Source organism: Pongo pygmaeus, chromosome 11 (genome assembly GCF_028885625.2).
Source record: "Pongo pygmaeus isolate AG05252 chromosome 11, NHGRI_mPonPyg2-v2.0_pri, whole genome shotgun sequence".
Taxonomy (NCBI): domain Eukaryota; kingdom Metazoa; phylum Chordata; class Mammalia; order Primates; family Hominidae; genus Pongo; species Pongo pygmaeus.
In genome coordinates this window covers 123,025,724-123,044,262 of record NC_072384.2, presented here as the reverse complement: position 1 = coordinate 123,044,262, position 18,539 = coordinate 123,025,724, and the positions used below count along the sequence as shown (strand labels likewise).

At 42.2% G+C, this 18,539-nt stretch overlaps 1 protein-coding gene across 2 annotated transcripts in view; it reads right to left on the bottom strand.

Moving 5' to 3' along the window:
* Positions 1-18,539, bottom strand: part of SGPP2 (sphingosine-1-phosphate phosphatase 2) — a 142,063-nt gene that overhangs the window by 30,470 nt on the left and 93,054 nt on the right. For both annotated transcript variants that reach the window (XM_054477323.2, XM_054477325.2), the window contains 2 exons: positions 12,684-12,863; positions 9,604-9,693 (listed from right to left, as the gene is read on the bottom strand). In XM_054477323.2, the coding sequence (XP_054333298.1) occupies positions 9,604-9,693; positions 12,684-12,863 (270 nt within the window). The remainder of the gene's footprint in view (positions 1-9,603; positions 9,694-12,683; positions 12,864-18,539) is intronic.

Genomic DNA, 18,539 nt, shown 5'->3' with positions numbered 1-18,539 from the left:
GAAGATACAAAAATTAATTTGCCTGTGTTTGTTGTTAGTAATACATATGAAAGTTCTTGCTGGAAAGTATGCTAAGGCCTAATCCCAACAATGGGTATCTGAACTTCTCCTTTGGTGGTTAAATAATAATGATTTATTTTGTCTTTTAAAAAAATTAAAACCAAGAGGGAGTGAATGTTTTACCATGAGTATTTCTTACTTTTGAAACTAGAAATAATTCCCTATTTTTACAAAAGGGTAAAATATGTCTCTCTAGGGTAAAGAGAAAACAATGGACATAATGACATAGTGACTGATGCTCAGAAACATAACTAAATTCCCATTTTATCTCAGTAACTCATCCAACAGGGTGTAACAGAAAGTAAGGCTTGGTAGGGTGTAATTTATATTGCCATCGACTTTTTTTTCCCATGTTAAGTAAGGCAGTTTGAAGTAACTTTTTTTTAAACAACATGAAAAAATACAACAAAAATGCTGTAGTCCAAAGCCAGAACACAGTTTCGTATGGTCTGCAGATAATTTAGTATTTGAGAAACCTTTGCAACATTCTCTGACTCCAACCAAAACTAAAGCAAAACTTGGCAGGAAAAAAAAATAAATGAATAAGCAAATAAAACAGTATCTGTGTAATTATCCAGAGATCAAACAATTTAGGGACAATAAAATAAAGCAGCATTTCAGTTAGGTCAGGTGCAAAATAATGGAACAAATATTCACTGTGTGTTCATATTTCACACATTCACTAACAACAAACATTTTGGCTAGTTTTACTGTTAATATATTTGGAATGGTTGTTTTATTAGTCAAAGGGCTTAAAATCCGTTTTGTGTAAGTTGAATAGTCAGGGCATCATAAATATAGTATGATCAGCCTTCTTGGTTTGCTCTAGCCCTCCTTCCTCCACAAACACAATATTAGCTCCACATTTTGAGCCTTCGCAAGAGTAGAAAAAATGCCATGCTATAGATGCAGAGAGCATATCATGGGCTTTGTCTGTCCTGCTTCTGATGCCAGGAGGCGCTTTATTTTAGAGAACTGAGCCTCCTGTATGCCAATCCCAACCCTAACCTTTGCTGCCAGAGTCACTGCTCGCACAGGTTGGCTCCAGACCTAGCTGGTTCCATCACAGTTCTCAGCACCCCTGGGATAGCATTTGATGCAGCCACGGACTTGTTATCCAGGTGCAGCCAATGTGAGATCTTCCCTGAAACTCTCCTCCCTGAAGTCTTTTAAGGAGTGAAACAGAAAAAAAAAAATGAAGCCCAGAACTCCAATCTCAGGGAGGATGGCAGCCTGAGAGTATGAATCCACCATGCAGAGATAAGCCTGGGGAAGATTGGTGAGGGAAGCTTCTGATGAAGGTCAAGGCCTGGGGTCCCACTCTCCCAATGCCAGCTGCACCTCTGACCTCCTTATACTATGGTTATAAACATCAATACACTTCCCTGTAAGCTTAAACTAGTTTGAGTTGGTGTCTGTTATTTTCATTCAAGGAGTCCTGACTAATGTATCTGGTAACCACTTGATTTTGGGCATACTCAATTGTGGTGAACTTACTGGGCTCTCTCCAGTCCCTGTTCTCAGGACACTGCCTTCACATCCTACAGGGGTGGCTCCCAGGTTGCATTTCTGCTCTGCAACCTGTCCCCCTGCCAAGGCTTACTGGTCCATGGGTAGTGCTGGGTCCAACCGAAGTCTCACCTCCATATGTTTTGATCTGAGGAAAGGGTTGTCGGGAGCTGGGATATATGAATGGTGGCACTCCAAAGGGAAGGTGATGACACTCCTCAGAGCCACCCCTCTTCTGATCCCTCCTGAGGCTTGTTTTTTTTTGACAGCTTCCTGAGCTCCATGAGCTACTCCAGTCCTTCCAAGACATTCTATCTTCCCTCCTTTCCCTTTTTCTCTCTTTTCCTTCAGCTGGATGCAATTGGTTTATTCTTCAAACTAAGAGAACGTGAATTATACACCAAAAAACTGTTTTCATAAACTATCACTTCACATAGAAAGCCTTTCACCATAGGAAAATGTAACACCTCAGTAAAAACTGGCTTCAGCAATAAGGAACTCTGTTTTACCTTGAATGGTGAGCCCAGAGGTAGGGTGGCCCCGGGGTGGTACAATCACTCAGTGATGTCATCGGGGCCCCCGTGTTTTATTTCCATACTTTGGCATGGACAGTACTGATTTCTCTCAAAGGCCAATTCCCCAAACATTCCCAAATGGCTGCTGCTCACAAATGGGGCTGTGTCATCATTCACGTCCAGCAAGAGATAGAGAAACTTCTCCTCCATGCATGGAATAGCATAATCAGATTTGGAAATAATTTCCAAGCAGTGGTGTAAGAGCAGCTGTGAGACACATTTAAGAGCCAGAACGGATTCAGCTTGGTGACTACCTGACTGATGGAGGTGTGGGAAGGGAGGAGCTGGGGTGTTGCCCATGTTTCTTGCTTGTGTGTCTTGGTAGACAGGGACGCCCTTCCTGGGGTGGGGCCAGATCTGGTTTGGTGAGGATGATGACACAGCCGTGCAGGGTTTAATGCCTCCCCATGCTTCAGTTGGGCCTGCCCAGGAGACTAGCTGGAGCCTGTCAGCAAAGCCTTGACAAGGGCACCAAACCACATCTGACAAGGAGTGACTTCCTAAGAGGTGGGATAAGCAAATTATTTCTCTCCCTGAATTGCTCTCCTGCTTATGCAGAGAGAGCCATCTTTTTTCTTTCTTTCTTTTTTTTTTTTTTTTGAGATGGAGTTTCACTCTTGTTGCCCAGGCTGGAGTGCAATGGCGCGATCTCGGCTCACTGCAAACTCTGCCTCCCGGGTTCAAGTGATTCTCCTGCCTCAACCTCCAAAGTAGCTGGGATTACAGGCGTGTGCCACCACGCCTGGCTAATTTTTTGTATTTTTAGTAGAGATGGGGGTTTCTCCATGTTGGTCAGGCTGGTCTCGAACTCCTGACCTCAGGTGATCCACCTGCCTCAGCCTCCCAAAGTGCTGAGATTACAGGCATGAGCCACCACGCCCAGCCTAGAGAGAGCCATTTCTATCAAGTAGGCAGCCACCTGAATGACGTACTCACACACCCTGAGCATCAAAGCTGTGTGCGATCAGAGTGGTTCATGTGGATGCTGGGTGCCTACAGAGTATCTGTCTCCACCTTCCAACCCAGTTTTGTTCAGGGGCATGCCCATATCTAGCATGAAAGACAGATCATTAGTCCAATCAATGACTTTCAACCCCGGTTGCACATTAAAATCAACCGGGGAGCTTAAAAAAATACCAAAGCTCAGGACCCACCTCCATATATCTATTAATATGTATACACACACACATAACATAAAATTCACCACCTTAACCATTTTAAACTATCCAGTGGTATTAACAGGATTTATGTTGTTGTGTAACCACCATCATTATCCAATTCCAAAATGTCTTTCATCTTACAAAACTGAAACTCTATACACAATAAATAAGAACTCCTCATTCCTCCCTGTCTCCCCAACAGCCGCTGGCAACCACCATTCTAATTTTGGTCTCTATGAATTTGATTACTCTAGGTACCTGATGTAAGTGGAATCATATAAGATTTCCTTTTCTGACTGGCTTATCTCACTTAACATAATGTCTTCAAGGCTCATCCATGTTGTAGCAGGTGTCAGAATTCCCCACCCTTTTAAGGCTAATACTCCATCGTATATGGACAGGCACACCTCATTTTACTCTGCTTCCCTTGATTGCACTTTGCAGATACTGTGTTTTTTACAAATTGAAGTTTTGTGGCAATACTGTATCCAGCAAGTCTATCAGTGCCACTTTCCCAACAGTCTGAGCTCATTTTATGTCTCTGTGTTCTCTTGCCTTCTTCTCGCCTCCCTATGCTCTGAGACAAAACAATATGAAATTAGGCCCATTAATAACCCTAATAGCCTCTCAGTGTTCAAGTGAAAGAAGAGTCACATGTCTCTCATTTTATTTATTATTTATTTGTTTTGGAGGCTGGCTCTAATTCTGTCACCCAGGCTGGAGTGCAGTTGTACAAGCATAGCTCACTACAGCCTCCAACTCCTGGGCTCAAGCAAACCTCTCTCCTCAGACTCTCAAAGCACTGGGATTCCAGGTGAGCCACTGCACCTGGCTGTCATCTCTTTAAATCAAAAGCTAGAAATGATTAAGCTTAGTGAGGAAGGCATTTCAAAAACTGAGATAGGCCAAAAGCTAAGCCTTTTGTGCCAAACAGCCATATTGAGAATGGAATGGAAAAGTTCTTGAAGGCAATTAAAAGTGCTACTCCAATGAATACATGAATGATAAGAAAATTAAACAGCCTTATTATAGAGAAAGTTTGAGTGGCCTGGTTAGAAGATCAAACCAGTCACAACATTCCCTTAAGCCAAAGTCTAATCCAGAGCAAAACCCTAACTCTCTTTAGCTCTATGATGATTGAGAGGTGAGGAAGCTGCAGAAAAAAAGTCTGACACTAGCAGAATTTGGTTCATGAGGTTTAAGGAAAGAAGCCATGTTCAAAATATAAATATGCAAGGTGAAGCAGCAAGTTCTGATAGAGAAGCTCTAGCTAGTTATCCAGAAAATCTTGCTAAGGTCATTGATGAAGGTGGCTACGTTACACAACAACTTTTCAATGTAGATAAAACAGCCTTATATTGGAAGAAGATGCCATCTAGGACTTTCACAGCTAGAGAGAAGTCAATGCTGGCTTCAACACTTCAAAGGACAGGCTAATGCTCTCGTTAGGGGCTAATGCAGCTGGTGACTTTAAGGTGAAACCAATGGCCATTTACCATTCTGAAAATTCTAGGGCCCTTAAGAATTATGCTAAATCTACTCTGCCTGTGCTCTAGAAATGAAATAACAAAGTCTGGGTGACAGCACATCTGTTTGCAGCATAATTTACTGAATATTTTAAGCCCATTGTTTTGACCTACTGCTCAGAGCAAAATATTCCTTTCAAAATATTATTGCTAATGGACAATACACCTGGTCACCTAAGATGGAGATGTACAAGATGTAAAAGATTTATGTTGTTTTCATACCTGCTAAACACAACATCCATTCCACAGCCCAGGGATCAAGAAGTCATTGCTACTTTCAAGTCTTACTTTTTAAGAAACACATTTTATAAGGCTATAGCTACCATAGATAGTGATTCCTCTGATAGATCTGGACAAAGTAAATTGAAAACCTTCTGGAAAGGATTCACCATTCTAGATGCCATTAAGAACATTTGTGATTCATGTTCATGGGAGGAGGTCAAGCTATCAACATTAACAGGAGTTTGGGAGATACTGATTCCAGCCCTTATGGATAACTTTGAGGGGGTTACGACTTCAGTGGAGGAAGTAACTGCAGATATGATTAAAATAGCAAGAGGCCGGGCGCAGTGGCTCGTGCCTGTAATCCAAGCACTTTGGGAGACCAAGGTAGACGGATCACTTCATGTCAGGAGTTCAAGACTAGCCTGGCCAACATGGTGAAACCCCGCCTCTACTAAAAATACAAAAATTAGCTGGGTGTGGCAGCACATGCCTGTAGTCCCAGCTACTTGGGAGGCTGAGGCAGGACAATGGCTTGAACCCAGGAGGCGGAGGTTGCAGTGAGTAGAGATCACGCCATTGCACTCCAGCCTGGCTCAAAAAATTAAAAGAATAAATAAAATAGCAAGAGAACTAGAATTAGATGTGGAGCCTGAAGATGTGACTGAATTGCTGCAATCTCAGGATAAAACTTGAATGGATGAAGAGTTGCTTTTTATGGATAAACAAAGAAAGTAATCTTTTCAGATGGAATCTACTCCAGGTGAAGATGCTGTGAACATTGTTAAAATGACAAGAAAGGACAGAATATTACATAAACATAGTGGATAAAGCAATTGCAGGGTTTGAGAGGATTGACTCTAATTTTGAAAGTCCTACTCCAGGTAAAAGGCTATCAAATATCATCACATGGTTTGGCATATGTAAAGGGGAGAAAAATAAGGAAAAAAACAGCATTGGCATTCTACAAAGAAATCTTTCTTAAAAGGAAGAGTCAATTGATGTGGCAAACTTCATTGTTGTCTATTTTAAGAAACAGGGCACGGTGGCTGATGCCTGTAATCCCAGCACTTTGGGAGGCTGAGGTGGTATGATTGCTTGAGCCCAAGAATTTGAGACAAGCCTGGGGAAACATAGTGAGACACTGTCTCTACTAAAAATACAAAAATTAGCCAGATGTGGTGGTGCATGCCTGTAGTCCCAGCTACTCGGGAGGCCGAGGTATAAGAATTGCTTGAATCTGGAAGGCAGACATTGCAGTGAGCCAAAATCTCACCACTGCACTCCAGCCCGGGTGACAGACTGAGATGTCTCAAAAACAGAAACAAAAACAAAAACAAAAACAAAAACAAAACTTGCCACAGCCACTCCACCCTTCAGCAATCACCACCCTAATCAGTCAGCAGCCATCAACACTAAGCCAGACCCTCCACCAGCAAAAACATTATGACTGACAGAAGGCCCAGATAATTGTTAGCATTTTTTAGCAATAAATTATTTCTAAATTAAAATATTATATGCTTTTTTTTAGACATAATGCAATTGCACACTTAGTAGACAACAGAATAGTGTAACCATTTTTATATGCACTGAGAAACAAACAAAAAAAAAATTGTGTGACTTGCTTGATTGTGATATTCACTTGATGGTGATGGTTTGGAACTGAACCTGCTATGACTCTGAGTTAGGCCTGGATGTCACACTATGTTTATCCATTCATCTGTCAGTGAGCACTTGGGCTCACCTTTAGGCTATTGTGAATAAGGCTTCTCTGAACATGGGGTTTCAAATATCTTCAGAGAGATGTTTTTAGAAGCTTCCCATGGGGTTTGAATATGCAGCTATGGTTGAGAGCCATTATAAAAGACATTCCCTAGAGATTGTGAGGGGCCCAGGTAAGGGGCACGCTATCATAGTTGGCTCAATCCAGCTATTCCATCCTAACTATATCATCACGTCAGGTAATCAGCAGTGTAGACATCTGTCTCCTTCAGTAGACTTGGACACCTGAGGGGTGGGGTAGGTTTCTTTACCACAAGAGCTCCCAGATCTCGTTCCAAGCCAGGGGCCTGTAGGAGCTGATTAAGTTGCTGCTGAATAAAGACAACTAATCTATAATTCTACCTTATCCTACTATTAAAACCAACTGTTCCCTTCTACTAGAAATTACTCATCATTGCACCCTAGGCCATTCTCTGGTCCTGTAGCCTGACTGGTACCTGGGCCTGAGCCTGAGTCAGGGTCTAAGATCTTTATGAAATAAAATTATGAGCATGAAAGAAGCCCTGGGTCCTGAAAAAACAGATGGGGTTGGGGACAATGGTTGCTGTGGCCTCTTGCTCCAGCTTCTTCTGGGACCAATGCTCCCAAAAGGGGGGCGGTACCCATTCCTTGCATCTGGATGAGAGGCCTAATCTATCTTCCCCTAAATATCTGCTTACTGTCCCCACAACTCACTTTAAAAAGAAAAAGCTGTAGCTGTGTTTCTATTGAGGTGGGTTTTGTGTACTCTTTACTCATCTCTGTAGCTCCACATGCTCGTGCTTACTTTCATTTTAACTTTAACCCGAGTTCTCAAGATCATTCTTTTTTAAATTTTACTTGAAGTTCCGAGATCCATGTGCAGAACGTGCAGGTTTGTTACACAGGTATACGTGTGGCATGGTGGTTTGCTGCACCTATTGACCATCCTCTAAGTTCCCTCTCCTCACCCCCCACCTCCCAACAGGCCCTGGCGTGTGTTGTTCCCCTCCCTGTGTCCATATGTTTTCATTGTTCAACTCTCATTTATGAGTGAGAACATGCAGTGTTAAGTTTTCTGTTCCCGTGTTAGTTTGCTGAGGATGATGGCTTCCAGCTTCATCCATGTCAAAGGACATGATCTCATTCCTTTTCATGATTGCATAGTATTCCATGATGTATATGTACCACATTTTCTTTATCCAGTCTATCATTACCAAGATCATTTTTTATTAAAGCCTACAGAAATTAAACAGTAGCCCCAGATAAAAAGAGATGCCAGAGAACCCAAGAGTTCTTCATTCCATATTGAAGTCTATGAACATATTTGGAGAGAACCTCTTTGTAACATGAAGCAGCAGTGTAGCAAATTGAGAACGCCCTCCTCCCTTCCTTCCCTCCATCTCAGAAGCCACCAGTGTGGTGTGATGTGGGATGGGGACAGCAAGGATGTGCCTTGGGAGGTAAAATTACAGGACTGGCCCTTCATTGCTCCTTTCTTATTTCCAAGATCTGAGGCCCACCCTCACCCAGGCAGCACCCAGGTCAGGGCCAGGCTGAGGTGAAGCAGCTGAGGCACACATGCAAATACAGGGTCAGATCTTGTCTTCACTTAAAATTTGACTATTTAGCTCATCATGGGGTTTGGGGGCATGAATTTTGATTTTTTAAAAAACTCCATTCAAATTATTTATCTTGATTCCTGAGATTTTTAGCACTCCTTAAACTTGGAGACTTGCCTGCCTCTTCTGAGGCTGTCCTTGAGTCAGTTGCTATCAGCATCTTCCTTTGCATCTTAAGAGGAAAGTGTAATGTTGCTCTCTGATAGACCCTTGGGAAGCTGTAATCCCCCTTCTCTGAGTTACTTCAGCCTCTGTTCATTTTGACAAATGGTCTCCCCAGTCTGTTCACTCTGCGGCTTCTGCCCTTCTGCCCCCCGTCTCCCACGTTTCCCATAAAAAACTCACACAAGGGACCAGAGAGAGAAGCAAGAAGTCCCATGTGGGGTGTAGGCCTTTCCCTCCCAGGTTTTTTGCTAACTTAACTTTTGAGCTTCAGAATTGAGATAAACACACAATGAGCAAGGGCCCATTTCTTTTTAAAGAAATCTTTCTTGTACCTATTACGATGATAAATAGCGCCCCTGTGGTCGACCATGGCCAGCCTTATGCTCTGGAACTTCAAGGCAGCCGTGGACACACTGGGAAATTGAATTCTCGAGGAATTTTAACTGTGCCAATCATGGCAGCCCTGGAAAATATTTCTAATATGGTAACAGGGTGGATGGACCTTTAGATGCAGATGGGACTCTGTGTTCCCACCACTGCCTCCAGCCTAAAACAGTATGGAAGGAAGCAAAGCCATGATTCTGGGCTCCTCTGACCTGGTGGGATGCTTACCTTGCAAGGGCACTGGAGACCCCTGATTTCAGGCCCCTCTCTGTGAGGACCTAAGTGGGGAACTGCATCTACTCACTTGTGCCTGTGAGCCTGGGGGCTTTTCCTGAACTGCTTGCTGCATCGTCAGTAAACTGATGTGAATATAAATGACCGGAGTCTCCAATGCTGTTCTAGCCCATTTTCAAAATCTTGAGGGTTCAGCATAGCTCAGCCTCATTGATATTACCTTAATGTTTCATTACTATTATCATACATGCACCCGAACATAATAATTACTTAATGCACTGGCATGATGAGAAATATAATTACATATGCGAATAATTTTATAAATAAGTAGTATGAGAAACATATTGACACAGTGACCACAATACCATTCAAACAATCGCCACAAGACCTGACCGCAAAGCCTTACCAGGACCGTATGCATCCCAGTGTAGAGCCTGCTGAGACACACCAAGGTGGAAAACACCACGGCCATCACCAGTCCCAATACAAATGGATACTGTTGGGGGGAGGAGAAAAAACAAGGGAATTAGATCACACTCAGACATATATGATTTGATGTCATAGGTGGGAATAGGATTCATTAATGCAAGAATTGCTAGTCCAAATCTTGCATTCCCCAGACCAGCAATCTGATTATCTTAAAACATTTTTTTAAGCAGGGAGACAGAAGAAAGAGAAGGGGAAGACACCTACGTATACAGCTCTGGGAGGAAGTTTCACAGCATATAAGCATGCACGTGAGACGTAGTAGGACTTGGCTTTAAGACTCATGACCACAACTACAGTGCTGGCAGTTTTAGTAAAATGAATAACTTTGATTTCTACCTATTCTTAAATTAGAATGATAAGAAACAAACAATTTGACCAAGAAGCAAGGTAGATAGATAGCCAGGGCTATAATCTGAAAATCCCAACAAGCAACTTCTCCTCCTCTGTAGAAGGAGGGACAATGGGCCTAAAGTCAGAATCGGCATATTTGCGTCCAGATGTCAAAAGCACTTGTGCAGATTCTACTGACTCTCAACATTTGCTGCTGAGTAATACTAGCGGCTAGAGGAATCTGGCTAATGCTGAATCATATAAGGAACACACAGATACTCTGCTTATAAGCTAGACATAGGCATATAATCCACCTGCTTCAAGCACTTGTGTCTGTGGTATACTGTAGTAAGAAGATCAAAGACAACAGGGCACTGTCTGTATTAGGCAAAGCACTTTATACTATCTCCTTTAGTCTTCACATAGCCCTATGAAGTAGGCTCTGTTATTAGCCCCATTTTACAAATGAGGAAGCCCTTAACCATGATAATAAATGACATTATTAATGAACTTTATCACAAAGGCATTTTCCCCTCAATGCTCCCATTTGACCCTCACAACAGGAGCCTGGGGTTCAGAGAGGTGAAATGATCTGCCTGAGGTCACACAGCTGGTAAGTGAGAGTCAGAACTGGAGGCCATGCCTTCTGAGTCCAAGCCCAGTGTGTTCTTCCCCATGTAACACATGAGTACCATAACACCTGGTTGTCACGTCTGTTCTTAAGGTTTATCATTAACTAAGTCTCAGATTTTAATTTAAAAGTGTTAAGAATTAATGAGTTAATACATTTGGAAATTAGAGTGTGGGCAGTAGCCTCAACACACATTTTTAAAATTTTATTTCAATAGTTTTTGGGTACTCAACACACATAAACCAATATATAATATATATAAATAAATATGTATATAAATAAACCAATAAATATAAAATATATAAATAAACCAATATTTAGAGCTGTTTATGAGCAAACAACTCAGCTAGCTAAATACATTCACCATTAAAAATCAAATAGGAAAGAAATTCACAACATGACTCCAACCTTATGAAAACTGCTACATCATGTAAGTTGATGAGAATTTTTTAAAGAGGACTGGGTGGCTCTGCAATGGATGTGTCCGTGGTGATGGTGGTGGTTTTCCTGCTGCGAGCCTCCACTTGCTGCTTTTCTCATAAGTAACATTAGCAAGTTCACAGACTTCTCTGGGCACCAAGATCAACCCAACGGGAGCTGGGGCTTGGCCCACTACACCCTTCTAGGGTAGGTGACATTGGGTACAACATGGCTCAGCAGTCTGCACTAAGTTAATTCAGACAGTGCCGGGAGCTCAGACATTGTTTGGCCCTGGCATGACATTTAAGTAACTTATGACAAAAGATGATATCTAGTCAAATATATTCCTTCTAACTGTCCCTTTCTTATGTAAGAGAGGTCTAAACCCAGCTGACCAGGTAGAAGGCTACAGTGGTAGAGCTGGGACCCCACACTAGTCCTGATCTTTCCAGCTACATGAGGCTTGACTTCCTGCTTCTGCATAACCTGGAATATGGAACATCCCTGGGCTTCTGGGGTAAAGGGACAGGGCAAAACAATACTGCCATTTATCTACAAGACTGCTAGATTTAATGGAATCTAAAACTTCCAGTGGGGCTGGGGGCAGTGGCTCATGCCTGTAATCCCAGTGCTTTGGGAGGCCCAGGCAGGCAGATTGCTTGAGGCCAGGAGTTCAAGACCAGCCTGGGCAACATAGCGAGACCCCTTCACTAGAAAAAAATTTTTTAAAATTAGCTGGGTGTAGTGGTGCATAGCTGTGGTCTCAGCTACTTGGGAAGACGAGATGGGAGGATCGCTTGAGCCCAGAAGGTCAAGACTGCAGTGGGCGGTGATGGCGCCACCGCACTCCAGCCCCAGCAACAGAGACCCTGTCTTAAAATCAAACAAACAATAAAACTTCCAATGGTTTTAGATAACACTTATAAAATTAAACATAAGATTAGATCCATAGGTCTCAAATAGGAGAAAAATAACTTCCATTGCTATAATAATATAACTGTTTAAGTCTTACTATAATTGGCATGTAAGCAGATATTAAGTAAAATTCTTCTATTTTCAACATTTATGAATCCCCTGCCATTTAAACTGTTCTAGAAAACTTTGAGCCATCATTTCTAGTGGCTGAGCCTTAACCAGGGCAGAGACATCCTTAGAGGCTAATTTGAGGCACAGACTCTTTGCTGCCCCAAGCCCTGGAGAGTCTGGCAGAGGGATTTGGTGGAATCATCTCAGCCCTGGAGAATCATTTACTAGGACATAAACTTCACTTGCAAACAGAGGATGAGAGCACTAATTCAAGCACTGTCTCGTCAGGCAGCCCAGGGTGATAATACATGCTGGTCTCCTGGGACGGCCCATATTATGCTAGTTGTCCTGGTGTCATTATTAATATGGTGCTGATGTTCACACTCAGGCATAACCTGATTTAAATGCTAAATTACATAGTCACTTTATTTATGATGCAATTGTCATCTGCTTAATAGGTTTCAGTTTCTCTTAATCTTTATTTCATAAACCTTAAGGTCCCTCAAAGCAGCTTTAAGAGAAAATTCAGAAGTGCAGCCTCTATTTGCTGCCTCAGTAGGTGGGTAGGAAGAAGAACCAGGCCACCTTACCTGGTATCTGTCCATAGTAGAGATAAGGAGGGTGAAGGCAATGGCGGTGGCCGCCATGGCGTGGGTGGACGGCATTCCATATTCAGCAATCAGTCTCTTTTCCAGTTTCACAACTGGAGGGGAAGAGGGACGGGGCCACTTCAAGATATCCTTGGCCACTTGGCCAATATACATCACCAACTGCAAAACCAAAGGACCGAGGTAAGTCTAATCAAATAAGGAAAATGAATGCATTTCCAAGTGTCATGGATATATTTTGGGGTTCTCAGGTTGTTGATTGAAGGTTCCTTTCTCTCTGACCAGCTACTTGTTGGCAAAGTCTTGTAGGATATTTTAGTTGGTAAAAAGACAACAGGCTTTCTGGATTCCATAGGACCACTGAGCAACTAAGATATGACATTAATGCATATATTATTTATTTTAATCTTATATTTAACAAACACTTACGTAGCTTATATATGTGCTGGGCACTGTTCTAGGAGCTTTGCAGATTTTTACTCAATCTAGTAACACCTGGAGAATGCAGACCAGTTTTACAGATGAGAAAACCACTGCACACTCATCCACAGGCACACAGTCAGCAAGCGGCAGAACTGGGATTAGAATCTAGAAAGTCTGACTTCAAAGTCTGTGCTGAAACTACCACATGATGCTACCTCCAAACGACGATGGTCCTGCACTAAAGATAACCTAATACTCACACCAGGCAGCACTTGTTTTCAAATTTTAACCACAAAAGTGACTGTTCTTACTCGAACAGCTAGTAAGACACTTTTTGAATGCCACTGTTGTATGAAGGCAACATACGGGATTTACTGTAACTTCTTTAGTAATCAGGAGCATCAGTCAAATAAATGGCATGGGTATTTTCAGTCTTTAAATAAAGACTCAGGTTGGGTGCAATGGCTAATGCCTATAATCCCAACACTTTGGGAGGCCAAGGAGGGAGGACGGCTTGAGCTCAGGAATTCAAGGCAAGCCTGGGCAAGATGGTGAGACACTGTCTCTACAAAAAATTTAAAAATTTGTCAGGTGTGATGGTGTACGCCTGTGGTACCAGCTACTTGAGAGGCTGAGGTGGGAGGATTGCTTGAGCCCAGGAAGTCAAGGCTGCAGTGAGCAAAGTCCAGATTAGAGCCACTGCACTGCAGCCTGGGCAACAGAGCAAGACCCTGTCTCAAAAAAAGGGCTCGATATGGAATACACATTGCACCCGGCAGGCACACTGCAACCTCCGCCTCCCGGGTTCAAGCAACTCTCTTGCGTCAGACTCCTGACTAGCTGGGATTACAGACATCTGCCACCACGCCTGGCTGATTTTTGTAGAGACAGGGTTTCACCACGTTGGTCAAGCTGGTCTTGAACTCCTGACCTCAGGAGATCTGCCAGCCTCGGCCTCCCAAAGTGCTGGGATTACAGACATGAGCTGCCACGCCTGGCCTAACATGGAGTTTTTTAAAATGATTTTTCCATGAGGTCATTAACGAAGAAATATTCTCCCTCCTTTTTTTCAAAGCAGAAGATAGAAATCAGAATTTGATGTACATGAACATGTTCTCAAAAGAAGACATACCAGTGTTCATATCTACTGAAAAAAGATATTAAAAAATGCTCAGCATCACAAATCATCAGAGAAATACAAGTCAAAAACCACGATGAGATATCACCTCACACCAGTCAGAATTGCTATTATTAAAAAGCCAAAAAACAAAAGATGCTGGTGAGGCTGTGGGGAAAAGGAAATGCTTATACACTGCTGGTGGGAATGTAAATTAGTTCAGTCACTGTGGAAAGAAGTTTGGAGATTTCTCAAAGAACTTAAAATCAGAGCTACTGTTAGACCCAGTAATCCCATTACTGAGTATATACCCAAAGGAAAATAGATCATTATACCAAAAAGACACATATGCTCATCTCTTCATTGCAGCAGTATTCGCAATAGCAAAGACATGGAATCCACCTAGGTACCCATCAGTAGTGGACTGGATAAAGAAAATGTGGTACATGTACACTATGGAATACTACACAGCCATCAAAAAGAACAAAATCATGTCCTTGCAACAACATGGATGGAGCTGGAGGTCAAAATACTAAGCAAATTAATTCAGGAACAGAAAACCAAATACCACATGTTCTCACTTATAACTATGAGCTAAACACTGAGCGCACAAGGACATAAACATGGGAACAACAGACACTGTGGACCACTAGAGGGGGAGGGAGTAGGTTGCAAAACTATTGTTTATTGTGCTCACTACCTGGGTGCACTACACCCCTGTGACAAACCTGCGCATATATCCCCCATATCTAAAACGAAAGTTGATTTTTTAAAAAAAGAATTGGATGTCCATACCCTCTGAAAGTGAATAGGATTATTAACAACAGATTTGTTTACTTTGTGAAGGAGTGAATAGGATTATTAACAATAGACTAATTTACTTTGCCAAAGAAATTTACAGGACAACTTCATAATCTAATATGCAAGAAAAACGTATTTACTTAAGTACCTGCCTTTGCAACTTAAAGCATTGTCTGAGAACTGGCTGTACCAGCCTCACCCAGGAGCTGCTTTAACATGTAGTCATCTCAGGATTCTCCTTAGACCTACTAAATTAGAATCTCTATTTTCACAAGATTGCCAAGTGATTCATGTGCACAGGGAAATTTAAGAAGCACCGCGCTATATAGTCCTCTTGTACAAATCACTTTGTCGTGGGCTTTAATCATAAAACGTATCTTACCAGGACTGTGTTGACCTTACCAGGGTTTTATTTAGCTCGTGATGGATGGCATTACCTTGCTTGAAACAAAACCTGCTATGAAGAACTATTTCAAAATAATTTTGGTTAGTCAGCTGGATTGCTGTAGGAGTTCCCACATTCTTGTGCTTTCTTTTAACTCGAGTTGCCGGTTAATTCTGTGCATAATTCCAGCAAACCCAGTAACCCCCTGAGAAGGTGTTGCGTATGTGTTTGTGCTTCACTGCCACTTTGCTCTGGGCTAAAAACCAAGAACCACTCCCTGTGCACAACAGGCCAAATCCACAGGCTATAAAGCCTCAGCGACAATTACTCTGAATTCCATAGCTGCAATTTCGAATCGGACTTTGAAACTTAACTTCTTTACCATCCACTTAACCACCAGGAACTACTCTCCTGGAAATCAGCTCATTCTTTTTATGTTTCTGCCTCCCTCCTGTGAACCTGTAAAAACCACATCTAACTCACCATTATCTGGGGAGTTGAAAAACTGGCAGGTATTACCGACTACCGGGAATTTCTCAGAAGCTGCTTGAAATGTACTTCTCAGTCCTACTTCTTCCTCACCCACCAACATAAACAAAATATCATAGGCATAACTACTAATCCCAGTTCCCTCAAAAATACTTAAAATCCTCACACTCTAACATAGAGGATAAGGGTAAAAAAATACTTAAAATCCTCAGAAACAGGAAACCTTAAAATCATAAAAATAATGATTGGGTGACTCTCCTTCAGATAAAGTTAAATTTCTTTGAGGTTCATGAGTTCCTTTGTCTTCATTTATATTTCACCTTCTATGTTTGAAGAATGTTTTGTGGAATTAGGAAAATTATTCATTTTATTTAAAAATACTACAGCTGCATATTATGTCTCATTAATAATTTTCAAATAACAATGACTGTGATCACAGCTCTCTTTAAACAGGAGAAAATAGTTAGAGCTACATTTTTCAAGTGGCAGAGGAAAAGTATCACTCTCAGAAGGTTGTATCCTGTTTCTGGCATTGCCAAATGTGACAATGATGCTATGATGAGCCAAGCCTTGTATTAGGTCCCCATCCTTGAGTAGGGAAAACAGTAACACAATAAGAAGATTTCAGAGGATAATGTGAAAAGGCTTTGAAAAACAATCCACAGAATTCTATGAGTATGTGTATATATACAGAAAACTCTGGTTCAACCTGGATGGCCAGAGAACCTGGGGCTGGTTAAAGTGAAATAGGAGAGTTCCCTGACCCCCCTCACAGGATGTGCGACAGGGGTGTGGCTCGTCTGTTTTGCTGCAGCTGCTGCTCAAACCCCTTACAGGAGGGGAAGCACACAGACAGGCAGGGTGCAGGGAGCCCGGTCAAGTGCTTTTGGGGCTCTGGCCCCATGTTAGGAGTCTAGGGATGTGTGTCTGCAACTCTCAAAGCCCCAGTGGGCATGCTACAGTGCTCTTTCAGCTCTGCCATCACAGACAGCTTAAGTGTTAACCAGCTCAGTGCCATCTTGGTACCCGGGTTCTTGTCCAGCGTCCAGGAAGGATCAGGTCACATGGCCTTGAAGGATGGTGAATACAGGGGTTTTATTGAGTGGTGGAGGTGGCTCTCAGTGGAATGGATGGGGAGTTGGAAGGCGGATGCAGTGGGAAAATGATCTTCCCCTGGAGTTTGGTTATCCAGCAGCCGATCTCCTCTCCGACTGTCCTCAGCGGAACTCCTCTAGATGTTCAGACGTTCTTCCTCTTCTCTCCTTCTCTGCTGTGCCATTCTGCTGCTCTTCTGCTCTTCTGTTTGTCTGCCTGTGGAGTCTGGGATTTGGGGTTTATATGGGTACAGGATAGGGGGGTGAGAAAACAGGAATGCCTGTTCCTATTTAGGGCAGTGGGTTTCCAGGCTGGAGGGTGGGGCCTTTGCCAGGGGACCACCCTCTTCTACCCAGTATTTCCCTGTCTCCTGTCTGTATCAAAAGACGGTTTAACTAAGGGATGGGTAAAGAAGCATCCAGGTTGCAAGAACAGCCAGAGCAAAGGCTTGGGGAAGTGATGCTGGATAATAGGTAGTGGGAGCTCCTAGGAGGTTAGGACCACTAGAGTTTAAACTGTGAGGCACACCACTACACATCCACTAGAAGGGCTAAGTTTCTCCTTTCCTAAATGAAAATAAAATAGTGCTTATCTCCTAGATTTGTTAGGAGAATTAAATGAGAAAATGTATGCAAAACACTTAGTATAGTACCTGGCACGTAGAAAGTGACCGATATAAATTACTATAATAGTCAGCATTTATATTTTTATTAAACAAATATTTATTGGGGACCTACTGCTATGGTCTAAATGTGTTCCCCAAAATTCACAGGACTGACACATCAAGTGTTGGTGAGGACATGGAGCACGTGAACCTCTCACATGCCTCTGGAGGAAACAAAAATGGTACCACCACTTTGGAAAATAGTTTGGTAGTTTCTTAAAAAGTCTACCTGTATACTTATATGATAAGTTTCTTAATATATACTTATCATATGATCCAGCCATCCCACTCTTAAGTATTTGCCCAGGAGAAACAAAAGCAATATGACCAAATACTCATATATGAATGTTCATAACAGCTTTTTTTATAATAGCCCCAAACTGGAAACAACCCAATTACCATTAACAGGTAAGTACACAAATTCTGGTATAATCATACAACTGAATACTACTCAGCAACAAAAATGAATAAACTATTGACATGTGCTTACAACATGGATGAATCTCAAAATAATTATGCTGAATGAAGAAGCCAGACCAAGACAAATGACAAAGTAAACAGTACATACTACATGATTTGTTTACGTAAAATTCTTGGAAATGTAAACTACTTTATAATGACAGAAAGCAAGTAAGTGGTTGCTAGGGAGGGGAAAAGAAATTACAAATAGGCATAAGAAAACTTTAGGGGGTGATAAATATCATCTTGATTGTGGTGATGATTTCAGGGATAGGTACCTTTCTTGAAGTGTGTCAACTTGTATATGTTTTTATTTTTTGGAGACAGTCTTGCTCTGTTGCCTGGGCTAGAGTGCAGTGGCACAATCTTGGCTCACTGCAACCTCCACCTCCCAGGTTCAAGTGA